Below are 12,073 nucleotides of genomic sequence, written 5' to 3'. Positions count from 1 at the left end.
GCCCCCGGACACCTCCGTGGAAACGGGCACCCCCTGCCCCTCCCGAGCCCCCTTCTCCCCTCAGGACAAAGCGGGCCGTGTACCAGCCCACAGGTCACCAAAAGGTATTAACGGCGTTGCTGCCCTCCGCATCAAACCTTTTTTTAACGAAACGTGACAAAAGGGATTCCAATATTTCTTAATACTTGATTTGTTAGCAATTTCTAACTGGGCTGGTGAGGGCAAGCGGTGAGCAAAGCAGGGGCACCCCTCAGGTTACACTATGGGCGGCTGAGGTAAAAAAAAAAAAATCAAATTTCTGAGGTAAAAAACGTGCAGTTTTTTAAAGAAACCCTCGGCAGCCAGATATAGTCGCCTCCCAGTGCTCTTTATGGTAGAAATTGCAATCCCAGAGTATAATTTTCACACAGAAACCTGGCTCTGTTTAGGTCAGTAAGAAGCCAGATTCTAGTGACAGCACAGGACAGGCAGGATGAGCTCCAGGGATTCCCTTGTGCCTCAAGGGGATTCGGCCATCCTAAAAACCTCACACTGCTGCAGGCAGGCCAGAAAAAAACCTGTTGACTTTCAGATTGATCAGGAAAAATCAGCACATCGAAACAGGCTACAGTCCCACACAACACTAACTTTCCATCCAGCACGTCAGGGGTTTCAGCTCTATGGCCTTAGGTGGCCACACTGACAAGTCATCTGCTTCCCTCACGTTTTTAAATGCTGAAACTGCATTTTCCACTCTCTGTCCTTCACACTAAGTCAAAATGCCAGGTCAGTGCATTTCTAAGTAAATTAAAATTACACTACTGTTTTTAGGACACCTTTAAAATGCAGTCTTTTACTGGGCAGCAATGGTGTAATTAAAAAGCATTTCACGACGTTTGCAATTCTCCTTGTGGCTGTTTTAGCCAAAGCGTTGAATGGGTCTGGGAGCACTCTGCCACAGATGCTGTCAGACTAAGCTGGCCACGTAAATTAAACAGAAATACATCACTGATCTTTCTGGCACATTGCTGTCTGGACACGAATAACCTCCGTTCCCCGTTTCCACCCATACACTTCCTCCTCCTACCCACGGAGTGTTTTATTTTTTAGTGGCAAGTTAAAATTAAACGTCGGTTGCTGCAGTAGGAGATACTTGGCCAGGAGAGAGGCTTATGTAACGTGCAGGCTTTATGTCTCACATTAATATTGGGCTGGTGGGGATGGCTGAGGGTCACATGAAGGGCTCTCCTCTGCCGCCGGCCCGAGGGGCTGGCAGGGAGCTGCAGCCTTACGTAAGGTAAGGGGGAGGCACTGCTGTGGCCTCGCCTCTGTCATCTCCATTTACCCAGCGCGTTGCAGAGCCTCAAGAATTCCTCTGGAAGGGCCCTCGGGCTGGCAAAGTGCTTCGGTCCTGGGCTGAAGTTCTCAGCTTTTCAGCACAGCTCGGTAAACACAGAGCATTCCAGCTGAAAGTGGCATCAAAAAAATGAGATTGCAAAACCGAGCATGTATATGGGATCGGGAATACAAAAAAAAGGGAAGCAACATTTTTGTTTTAAAAAATAACACAGCATACGAATAATTTTGGAAAATACTACAAGAGAACAGAAGGTCAATTTTCCTTGATAGCAGATTACACAGAGGGATGAGGAATGTTTCCCAGTATAAGCACTTGTCTTAGCATCACATCCAATGATTTTCTGATCAGACTAAAGAATAGCTGGTATCGATTGCTCTTAACAACAACCTGTTTAAGATTATTTAAGAAAAAAAGTCATTCTGCCAGGTAGATAAGTTCTCCAAGGCAGATAAACCCTTGTTCCACAGCAGAATGGAGGCATTTCCTGAGATTTGCTGTTTTTACAGAGGCAGATTCCCTCTCCTAAGGCGACTTCATTCCACAGCAGTTCTGTCGAGTGAATAAATGCAAACTCTCTTGTCCTAGGATGACCTTTGTATTCTCCCATAGGTGCAGAGACTCTGCTCTGACACGTAACTAAGGAAGCTCTGAGATTCCATGGAAACTTCAGTGCCAGCAGTTGCCCAACAACACGGTGCCCTCTGAAGGTAACTCTCACAAACCTGACAAGCTGCCAGACAAGCAGCAGTGGTGTTTTTTCTGTATTTGGGAAGCAAGCAAATCAAAGCTAAAATGGGTGGAAGATGTGCATCCTTTCACGAGACTTCCTTGCAGCCTGCTTGGGTCACAGGAGGAGAATGCCCCTAACATTCCCTCAGTCCCTAAGATTTAGGGATCTGCTTATTCAGTTAAACTGAAAGCACAAAAGCCAATCTAGATACAGATAAGAGCTCAAGATGAATTCCTACGGTTATCTCAATTTTTTTTCTTCTATAACATTTGCCTGCTTATTTAAAGAAGGTTTTGAAGAGAAACCTGGCAAGTAGGCCACGAAAGACTGGAATGTGAACCACTTGGGCACTAAGTTCAACATTCCTTTGAAAATGTGCATAATACACGATTTACCTTGAAAACCCAGAAGGGTTAAGAGTGCTGTTGCCAAGAGGCTGTGCCATTCTCAGGGTTATAGTCTATCACGTGAAAGGTTGTTACAAGGAACAGTTTACAAAAGCATCAGCCAGCAGCAAGAGGGTGGCATAAAGTAGCTTGTTCACATTTTCAAAATGGTGATAAGAAACATTCAAGGCTTCTGATAAATGAGTGTGTTGGCAGCACAGCAAGATGAAAGACTTGTGCTGGAAAACCCAAGATTGTATTTTGGGTCTGACAGTCTGCAGCTGAAACTGCAACTCTTACTTGGCGACCCCCAGGCTACAGCTGCAGGGTGCTGGAGAAGAGAGGAGTATGCTGGCTGTCATGGCTCTCCTGATCTTCCTGATCAAGCTGGAGTCCTGCTGGACCTGGCCCATCCTCCTCCTGGATCTGAGCCTCGACATTCCCTTGCTGGGTTCCTCCACTGTTGGGGTTTGGGATTCCAGCTTGCCCTTTCCTACTCATTTTGCTTCATCCTAAAAAAATTTTCTGGGTTCAGCACGACTTACCTTTCCCAATGTGCAATTAGGACATGCTGGTGCCAGCTCTTTCCCCCTTATCCCTCTTGGATGCAGCAATGACAGCAGGACTGTCTTCCCAGACCACCTGGAGAGATCACCTGTTGAGATCTTCAAGCAGGGATGGGAGTGAGGGGCAAAAAATCATCTCTCCTGGAAAATCAGTCTCCAGGGAAGAGGCTTGTCAGTGATGAAGCCCAACCTACAACTTTGTATTGGAAGAATCCATCTGTGCCTTGGGCTCATCCCCACAGTGTGGGGAGCAGGGGAGGAGCGGATTCCTCCCCTCTGCCCTGCTCAGATGAGATCCCACCTGGAATGCTGCATCCAGCCCTGAGGTCCTCAGCACTGAAAGGACATGGACCTGTTGGAGCAAGTCCAGAGGAGGCCACCAAGGTTATTAGAGGGAGAGAGCACCTCTGCTGTGAGAAGCTAGGAGAATTAGGATATTTTCAGCCTGGAAAAGAAAAGCTTCAGGGTGGCCCAGTGTCTGAAGGGAGACTGCAAGAAAGATGGGAGACTACTTATATAGGGGCCTGGAGTGACAGGACAAGGGGGAATGGCTTCACACTGACAGAAGGCAGGGTTAGATGGGATATTGGGAAGAAATCCTTCCCTGTGAGGCCCTGGCACAGGTTGTCCAGGAAAACTGTGGCTGCCCTATCCCTGGAAGTGTTCATGTCCAGGATGGACGTGGCCTGGAGCAACCTAGTCTAGTGGTACTCGCCCCTGCCCATGGCAGGGGGTGGAGCGGGATGATCTTTAAGTTCCGTTCCAAGCCAGGCCATTCTAAGCCAAGCTCTGTGACAGAAAAAGGCCGCGGTGACAGCCGCAAACACCCGCCCGTCCCGGGGGGCGGCAGCACGGGCAGAGCAGCGGGCAGGGCAGCGGGCAGCCCCCAGCCCCGCGGGCAGCGGCGGTGCCCGGGAAGCGCTTCCCGTGCAGCGCCTGCCGGGAAGGAAGGAAGGAAGGACGGTCGTAGGGGCGGAGCTGCGATCCCCGGCATGGCCGTGGTCGCCGCCGCCCGCCGCGCTCTGTCCGCGCTGCTGCTGGGCCGGGGCCCGGCGCTGCCGCCCGCGCTGCGCCTGCCCCGGCCCGCCCCGGCCCCGGCCCCGGTCCCGGTGCTGGCCCCGCTCCCCGCTGCCCTCCGCGCGTACAGCCAGGTACGGCCGCGCGAAAATGGCGGGCACCGACCCCCGTGGGGAACCGCGGCCTCCCGCTTCTCACCCGGGGCTTTTCTCGTGTGTCCGCGCCAGGTCACAGATGCTCCGTCCCACGAAGGTCGTCTCGCAGCGCAGGAGCCCGCGTCGCCCAAGGCGGAGAGCGACACTGTTTACCTCGTCAGGGCGCAGGGATTCCCGTTCTCGTGCACCGAGGAAGATGTCCTTACCTTCTTTGATAGTATGGGTGTTCATTTTCCTGCGTAACTGTTCTGCATGCTGGTATTAGCCCATTAGTTCATGACTGCTTAACAGAAGGAAAATTTAGAGACCGTTAGACAGAGAAAGATGAGGTCTTATTACTGTTGCAAAATTATTTGCAACTGACTCATAAAGGGAATAATCAACATCTAGACTCTTGGTCACTGACTAGAAGCTCATCCTTATGGTCTCTTAAATTTAATTGGACAGGTCTTTCCCTTCTTGATCAGTGTCTCCAGAGCAAAGGCAATCCAATTCAAAGCGATTACAGGCCATTATAGCTGGCCCAGACTTCTCTCTTTTTAAGAAACCGGAGGTTTTTACTAATTAGTTCAAACTGCAGTGTTGTTTTCTGATCCTAATACACAGTTTTTACATACCTTTGTACGGCTGATCCTCCCTACTGTCATATGGTGCTGCATCCTCCCAGGGGCCAGATGCAAGTTTTTAAATTACTAGCTAGCCTGCCAAACTAAAGCAAGTCAGTGTGACGTTAGACTGTATGTTAGAAATGCAAGTGTTCTGCAGTGCTGAGAGGATGAGCTCAGAGCCCTCCAGTCAGGACATAGAGATCCCTGTATCTGATGCTGTCCTGTATGTTCCTGTGTTGTGTGTCCCTTGGTTTCCAGGCTGTAGAATTCGAAACGGTGAGAACGGGATACACTTCCTCTTAAACAGGGATGGGAGGCGCAGGGGGGATGCCTTGATCGAGCTGGAGTCCAAAGCAGACGTGCAGAGAGCCCTGGAAAAGCACCTGAGGTACATGGGCCCACGCTATGTGAAAGGTGAGTTTGGAGCAGCAGGAGTTAACCTTGCAGTGAAACTCCCCGGGGAATGAGAGCTCCATGGGTACGGCGCTGGGGTGGAGCTGAGCAGCAGATCAGCCATCCCTGGGCCAAAATGTCCTAGGCTGGCCAGGGAAAGCAGAGGGGCAGGACCACAGAGCATGGGCTGGGGGAGGAAAAGGGATGGAGCTTTGCAGGGGGCGAAAGCTGCCTTAGGAGGGTGCCTGCAGAGCGCTGCCTTCCAGTGCCCTGTGGGAAAACGCTCTGTGGCCCCACTCCTTGCAGTTTTTGAGGTCCACGACAGCGACGTGGAGGGCTTGCTGCAGAGCCTGCGGGACGAGTCGCAGGCCATGAGCGACGGAGTTGTGCTGCTCCGAGGCCTCCCCTTCACCTCCACCGAGGAGGACATTGCAGATTTCTTCTCAGGTAACTCAGCCTGGGCCATGCCCTTCTTTTACCAAGCATTCTCTTCCTTAAGTTGATGCTGTTGTTCCTCAAGGGATGAGGCAAAGCACTCAAAACACCTTAAACACCACAAGGAGCTGCTGTTCCCCAGAAGTCACACAGGCTTTCTGAGCACCCTGCAGAGTTTCCCTGCCCCTCTGATCCAGGTCTAACCCAGGATCAATACTTCCAGCACTCTGATTTTGAGGCCAGGGGAAGCAGAGGAAGGGGTCTTGATGTTGGGATCTACAGTTGGATTGCTACCAGTGGATAATTTGGCAAACTTGAGAAGGGAAAAGGGTTTTAGTGATTGTTACAGCCCGGATGAATGCAATGTGGGTGCTCCCAGCTGTGCCATCAGGATGAGTAGGTCACATATGCCACTTGAATCCTTGTCCCATCCTCAGTGCTGGAGCAGTCTGGGTCTTGGCTCCCCAGGATGACATTCTACAGCACAAAAAATGAAATTCACTGAATCTGACTTGAGTTTTAAAAAATACAGAAAAAAAATAGCACAATAAGAGAAAACTTCTGGAACATTTGTGCTGTGGATCTATTTGTCGTCCAGAAGCTGGATTCACTTACTTGAAGCCTCAAATTGATTCAATTTGTAATTAGGTCTTCTGTTAAAACTGCCTGAAAGCAAAAAATTGGAGTTTAAAAAAGCCACTTAGGCCAGCATGAGCAGTTGTTTCAGAACTATGTGGCTGCCCAATTAGCTTGTCAAAAACCAGAAAAATAAGGGGGGAAAAAAAGGGGGGGAGGTTTCTGAGCTATAGCACAAGTTGTTGCCACAGTCAATGCCTTTTTCTCCCCTGCCATCTGTAGGTTTGAAAATAACAGACATAGCTTTCATTTACCGGGGAGACAGAAGAACAGGAGAAGCTTTTGTGCAGTTTGCCACTCCGGAAATGGCGGCTAAGGCCCTGCTACGGCACAGGGAATATATGGGAAGTAGGTAGGTACTTCATTAGGTAATTCATTTTCCTCCCAGTGAAAAGGGATGACAGAGTGGGGAACTGGATAGACAAACCAAAGCATAAGGCCACCTTTTCCTAGAGCCATAATATCATTTAGGTTAGAAAAGGCCTTTAAGACTGTTGTGTCCGACTATTAAACTAAACACTGCCCAGTCCTGCCCCAAACCCTGTCTGTAAGCACCACATCTACACAGCTTTTAAATGAGCTGTGCTCAGAAAAGAAAACCCAAACAACCAAGGCTGCTTTTCCCTTCTGAGTTTTCTGACTTCAATAAAGATAAAACTTTATCTGCAGCCCACATAATAAAAGAGTTTTCCAAGCCTTACTTCTCCTCCTGCACACCAACTTCCTTCTTTTTTTTCCTTCCTGTTTCCAGACTGCATTTTCTTGTGTTTGTCAACCTCCCTGCTCATACTAAAAGAAAACAGCTGCTCTACAAGCAAAATTTGACTGATTAATTAATTAATTGAATTAATTGGACTTGCCTCCTCTTGAGTAGAGCTCAATCCAAATCTACTGTTAATTTTTTTCTGTCAGAACAAGAGCTGACCTGACTCATCCATCTGGCTCACACACCTCCATTTCCATGTGATTAGCCAAGAAATGGAGAGGTTTTCAAAATTGCTTGCAGGTGGCTCCTGTTAATTTTTCCTGGTTTTATCCAGAACTGGCCTTCAGCAGCACCCAGTGCTGAGTGGGGACTCAGGGGGGCTGAGCTGTCAGCACTGTCAGCCTGTACACAGGGTTACTTCCCTTACTCTGGCTGCCCCCTCCCTTGGATGTCCATATTTCCTTTTCATCACACTGTTCCTTCAGTGCTCTGGAAATTGCCTGATTTAACACTGCTGGTGAAATCCCATCTATTTCATAGGCATATGGAGAATCTTAGGACTCTGCTGAAGAATTTCCTGTGACCCTGGGCATCTTGTGGGTCTGTCTGTTCTGGGGCTAGGTCAGGTGTTAGATTTGGGGTTTGTAGAAATCAGTGCAGCTTGCAGAAGTGCAGCGAGGGAAAAGCAGCCTCAAAGAGAGCTGTGCCAGTGAAATGAGTTAATTCTGCAGCGCCTCAGCAGAGCTCTCACCCCCAGTACCTGAGCAGAGCCAAGGCAGGACACACCTGGAAGGTACTTTCTCCAAGCCCTGAGTGTGCCGTGTGCTCTCTCCCTTTGGGCTCCAGGTACATAGAAGTGTACGTGAGCAGAAAGCACCAGATGCAAAGGCACATGCCCTACAGCAAGCAGCTGACGGCCTATTCCAGGGCGAGAAGAGAGTATGAATCCATCTCTGAAGACAGGGGCTGGAGAGACACTGGAGGCTCCCATGCTGAAGGGGAAATCAGTGAGTCCCTCCCCCTCCTGAGGCCTCACTCAAGGCCCCTTCATGTCACATGAGGGAGGGGGCACTGCAAGCACTAGTGATGGTTTTTCTCTCCATTCCACAGATTTGAGCAGGGAACGAACAGAAAGCTCCAGGAACGTTTTAGAGTCTGAGAACACCTCATCACCACCACAGCACTTTGTCCACATGAGGGGTTTTCCTTCCCAAGCTAGTGCCCAGGACATAATAAATGTGAGTAACAGGCTGCGGATGGAGTGTGGTTCTGTCATTACCCGTGCAAACCCTCAGTTAATTGTTACAGCTGCAGGGATTGCAGCTTTTAATTAATTAGTGTCTGTTAGTCCTCAGTGCCATGTGGCTCTGAAAAGCTGTGGCCTCGGGCACAATAGGGATGTGCTCCTCTCCATGAATAAGAAAGAATTAAGTCTTGCTGAGATGTCTCAATATCCATCACTAGGCTTGAGGAGCCCTTGAGAATCTAAAATTTCCAAGTAGCTGACTGCACAGAATGGAACTGCACCGGTGTGTACAGAACATAGGTGCTGTGAGAGGATTTTTGTTCCTGGCAGGAGTTCCCATGCCAGGAGCTCACAGGGGGTGGGAGAGGTGGCTGGGGAGTGCCTCAGCTTCACCCAGTCTTTTGCTGCTCAGGAGCTCAGACCCCTCCATGGGTTGGTGGATTTTGGGAGTAAAAGCATTGAGTTTCTGAGGAATAGGGTTCATTACTGTTGTTTCTTCCTTATCAAACTCTCTTTCCTGCTTTTCAGTTTTTTGCTCCGCTGAGGCCCACGAGGATCTTGGTGGAATATAACTCCGGTGGAGATGCCACAGGAGAGGCAGATGTGCACTTCGAGAGCCACGAGGATGCAGTTGCAGCGATGGCCAAGGACGGGTCACAGATGGGTAAGTCAGAAGAAAGAGAGGGGATCCTTCAAGCCTGGGACTGAGACCTCAGGGGGTTTGGCACAACTCATTCAGCTGCTATTGTACACTGTGCAGCGAGATTACTTGAGTGTGGCTTTCCAAGTTGTGATGTGCCATGGGCTTTGCAGAGGAAAAAGTGTCTGACCTCAGCCCACCTCTCTTCCGTTGCCCAGAGTGCAATGCCATTGAATTGTTCCTGAACGAACATCCCACGGGACAGGAGAACTGCTAGTGACAGTGGCACAGGCGCAGGTTTGGTGAGTACATCCCTCTCTGTCCTTCCTGCTCTCGTTGTAGCAACACGTGCCCCAGGCTCACAACCTGCAGTATCCAAGCAGCCCGAAGGGTAAAACGTAGAGGGTCTCAAGGGGACCACCCCCCAGCCTGACAGCAGGTGTCCAGTCTGGATCCCACAGCCAGATTCCACAGGTGCCAGTTCCGCAGCATGAAAAGCTCTCAGGGGGGTTACATTCCCTGGCAAGGAGAGCAAACACGGCTAAACATGTCCCAGAGATGTGGCCTCACAGTAATTGGTCTTTCGGATGGGATGGGGTTTGATGTGACCGTGAATGACCATATGGCTTGTGCCATAAATTCTCCTCAGGAAGTGGGGGTGGTGGTTCCTGCTCCCCAACCCCTGGTGCCTGTAGCAGGGAGAGCAGCCCAGCCATCCTGGGTTTGTAATCCAGGCCAGGCAAACGTCCTTGGGGCAGGTTCAGGAGGTGCAGTCCGACCTCTTTCCTGCATCCCTTACTTCCGTGGCAGCTCCCTCCTGTTGGTGCTCATGCTGGGTGAATTAAACAACCCCACCCCAATGGGCCTGTGCTGCAGCCCCACCTGAGCATGTCACACCTGGAGTCTGTGGTATTTACTATTGCCAAACTGCACTATTTCATTCTAATAGAGGATTAACCGGGAATACAGAAAAAAAAAAAAAGGAAAACATCCACACGGAGGGAGTGAATTATTTTTATTTTTCCTCTTCCTTGTTTTTAGGCCAAGCAAACACATTCCGTGGCTATGAGCGTGACGATCAGGTTCAAGTGTCACCACTCAGCGAGGAAGACAAGCTAAGATTAGTTCGGCCTTGTGTAAGAGCTTGTAATAACTGTGATGGGCTGTGGGGAGTTGCACCAGCAGCAGCACCAGTGGGAATGGCCAGGGCTGCAGGATGGAGCAGTCCTGGGCTCCAGGTGCAACAGGCTGCATTAATAAAACAGCAGGATTATCAATTAACAGCTGAGTGATCTAAGACCTCACACAGGTGCACACTGTTGCTCTGAATCCTTTCATACCTCCAGCCCAAGAGAAATGGGATGGAAAGACCACTCGGGAGGCAGGATATGAATGATCAAGATTTTTTATTGTGTGGAACAAAATTAACATCAGAAAACCTGTCCCCCCATTCCCAAGGTCCAGGTGTGAGCCCACTCTAGCATCACACAGAGTACCTGAGCACAGAGGGAGCTGGCAGCCACCACAGTGCTGTGCTCTGGAGGGGCTCAGCCACCTCCCTGCTCCATGGAGTTTAATCCTCCATTTCCAGTTTAATGCTCCCTTTGCATTGCCTGGGTTTTATTTTCTTCTCTGGGGATGAGTCACACTGGGGTTGGGTCCAGGATTTCACACTGTTGGATGTGTACAGTAAGTACCCAAAACTATTAACACTAAATTTTGTGTTTTCTCCATCCACCTCCTGTGTCTCACTCCTTCAGAGAACTCGGGAATTCACCTGAACTCCAGGCTTTTGGTATTTCAACACTGTTTACAACTCCTGCCATACTTACTTTAGGGGATACCAGCAAGGAAATGGGTCAGGAAGCTGCCATGGGGGGCCAAAAGAGCAGAGAAGAATATAGAGGTTGGGTGGCTGAACATGCCAAGTCCTGAAAGGATCTAGGAGAGACAATTGGTGGTACAAAGCAGTACCAGCAGTGTCAGTACCTCTGCTCCAAGAGGGTTTTTCATGTGCTTCCAGCCAATCTAGTGATTAAAAAATCCCCTCCAAGGCATTAACCACTATCCCCTCACAACATCTGTACAAACCCCAGTGCATTTGTCGTGCCATTGCATCCCTTTTCTATAAACTATGGGACATTCTGTAGTCTCAGAGACTGCAGGAGGTGCCAGGAGGAAAAGGAGTAAACACTCCTGTGACACGAGAAAGCCCCCCCCACTTTTTGGACTAGCAAAATTCCTTGAGGGACCAGTAACAAAGAATGATGAAACCTCTCTGAACTGTATGTGCAATTAAAATTTCTAACAGGTGAAAACTGTTCCCACTTAGTTTTGAACCAACAAAAAGTGAAACGCCAGGTTTATTGTAACAACATTTCCATGTGTGCAAGGTGGAGAGGTGGGTCCAAGTGGCCCTAAACCTCTGACAGGAACTTGGCCCATCCCCTAAAGCACAGAGGGGAACAGACCATTCACAGCTTGGTTTGGGGTGTCCCTGTGCAGGGCTAAGCCCCTGGTCAGAGCCCTGAGCCAGGGAAATGCAGGGAGGACGTGTTCACTAGTGGCCCACCTGCCCTGCTCACACCATCACTGAGGTTCCCAGGATGAGCCAGTCTGTCCAGGGCAAATGGAAAAGGGGAAATGGGATTTCAAGTGCAGCCAGGTGTGAGGAATACCAACACTCCAGTTGGATTTCGGGGAGCCTTTGCTCAGCAGCAGCAGCACACACCCACGCCACATGCGTGAGGGTGAGAACACTCCTGACTTCCACCTGTGGACAACAGCTCTGGTTTGGGCAGGGGCTCCCAGAGTCCTGAGACTGCTCAGGCACACCTTGGGGCTGCCCCATGTGACAGTCCCAGTGGAATTCTCCACAGCACAGGCTGATTTAAGGGCTCAGACTGTTCTAGTAACAGGAGATTCTAAACACCAAGAAGCTGCTTCCCATCCGACCTCCAAAGCACATAGGCAAGCGTCTTCACATCCCCTTGAGCAACTCCAGAAACACCATCAGCTACAGCCGCTGTTTGTCACCTCTGTGCCACCCGCTCCCTACAAGGGGCTGCTGGAATACTGCTGGATGAGCCGCTGGTGGCAGGGGTTGCAGACACGCTCGGGGTTGATGCTGGACGGAAGGGGCAGCTCGTGCACCGAGCAGGCTTCACAGAAGGTGCCCCCACAGTTCTTGCAGATGTTCTGGAATGCAGGAAAAGC

General features: G+C 50.0%; 2 protein-coding genes and 1 long non-coding RNA gene across 8 annotated transcripts in view; 1 reads left to right on the top strand and 2 right to left on the bottom strand.

The window, feature by feature from the left end:
• Positions 1-1,065: 1,065 nt before the first annotated feature.
• Positions 1,066-4,364, bottom strand: LOC121469936 (uncharacterized). The gene is made up of 3 exons (XR_005980294.2): positions 4,237-4,364; positions 3,001-3,097; positions 1,066-1,445 (listed from the first exon to the last, which is right to left on the bottom strand). It is a non-coding gene; the product is annotated as an uncharacterized lncRNA (long non-coding RNA).
• GRSF1 (G-rich RNA sequence binding factor 1) lies at positions 3,975-10,138 on the top strand. Its single transcript, XM_002192738.6, has 10 exons — positions 3,975-4,172; positions 4,266-4,410; positions 5,060-5,215; positions 5,501-5,641; positions 6,488-6,617; positions 7,818-7,978; positions 8,082-8,209; positions 8,746-8,881; positions 9,076-9,159; positions 9,899-10,138. The coding sequence occupies exons 1-9, from the start codon at positions 4,014-4,016 to the stop codon at positions 9,132-9,134; spliced, it is 1,215 nt and encodes a 404-aa protein (XP_002192774.6). The 5' UTR covers positions 3,975-4,013; the 3' UTR covers positions 9,135-9,159; positions 9,899-10,138.
• Positions 10,139-10,246: 108 nt separating this feature from the next.
• RUFY3 (RUN and FYVE domain containing 3) overlaps positions 10,247-12,073 on the bottom strand; it is a 31,098-nt gene continuing 29,271 nt past the window's right edge. For all 6 annotated transcript variants that reach the window (XM_030272197.4, XM_030272189.4, XM_030272191.4 and 3 more), the window contains one exon: positions 10,247-12,055. In XM_030272197.4, coding sequence (XP_030128057.1) covers positions 11,912-12,055 — 144 coding nt within the window. In that variant the 3' untranslated portion in view covers positions 10,247-11,911. The remainder of the gene's footprint in view (positions 12,056-12,073) is intronic.

Source organism: Taeniopygia guttata, chromosome 4 (assembly GCF_048771995.1).
Source record: "Taeniopygia guttata chromosome 4, bTaeGut7.mat, whole genome shotgun sequence".
Classification (NCBI taxonomy): Eukaryota; Metazoa; Chordata; class Aves; order Passeriformes; family Estrildidae; genus Taeniopygia; species Taeniopygia guttata.
The sequence above is the reverse complement of the archived record's forward strand: the minus strand, read 5'-3'. Positions and strand labels throughout refer to the sequence as shown.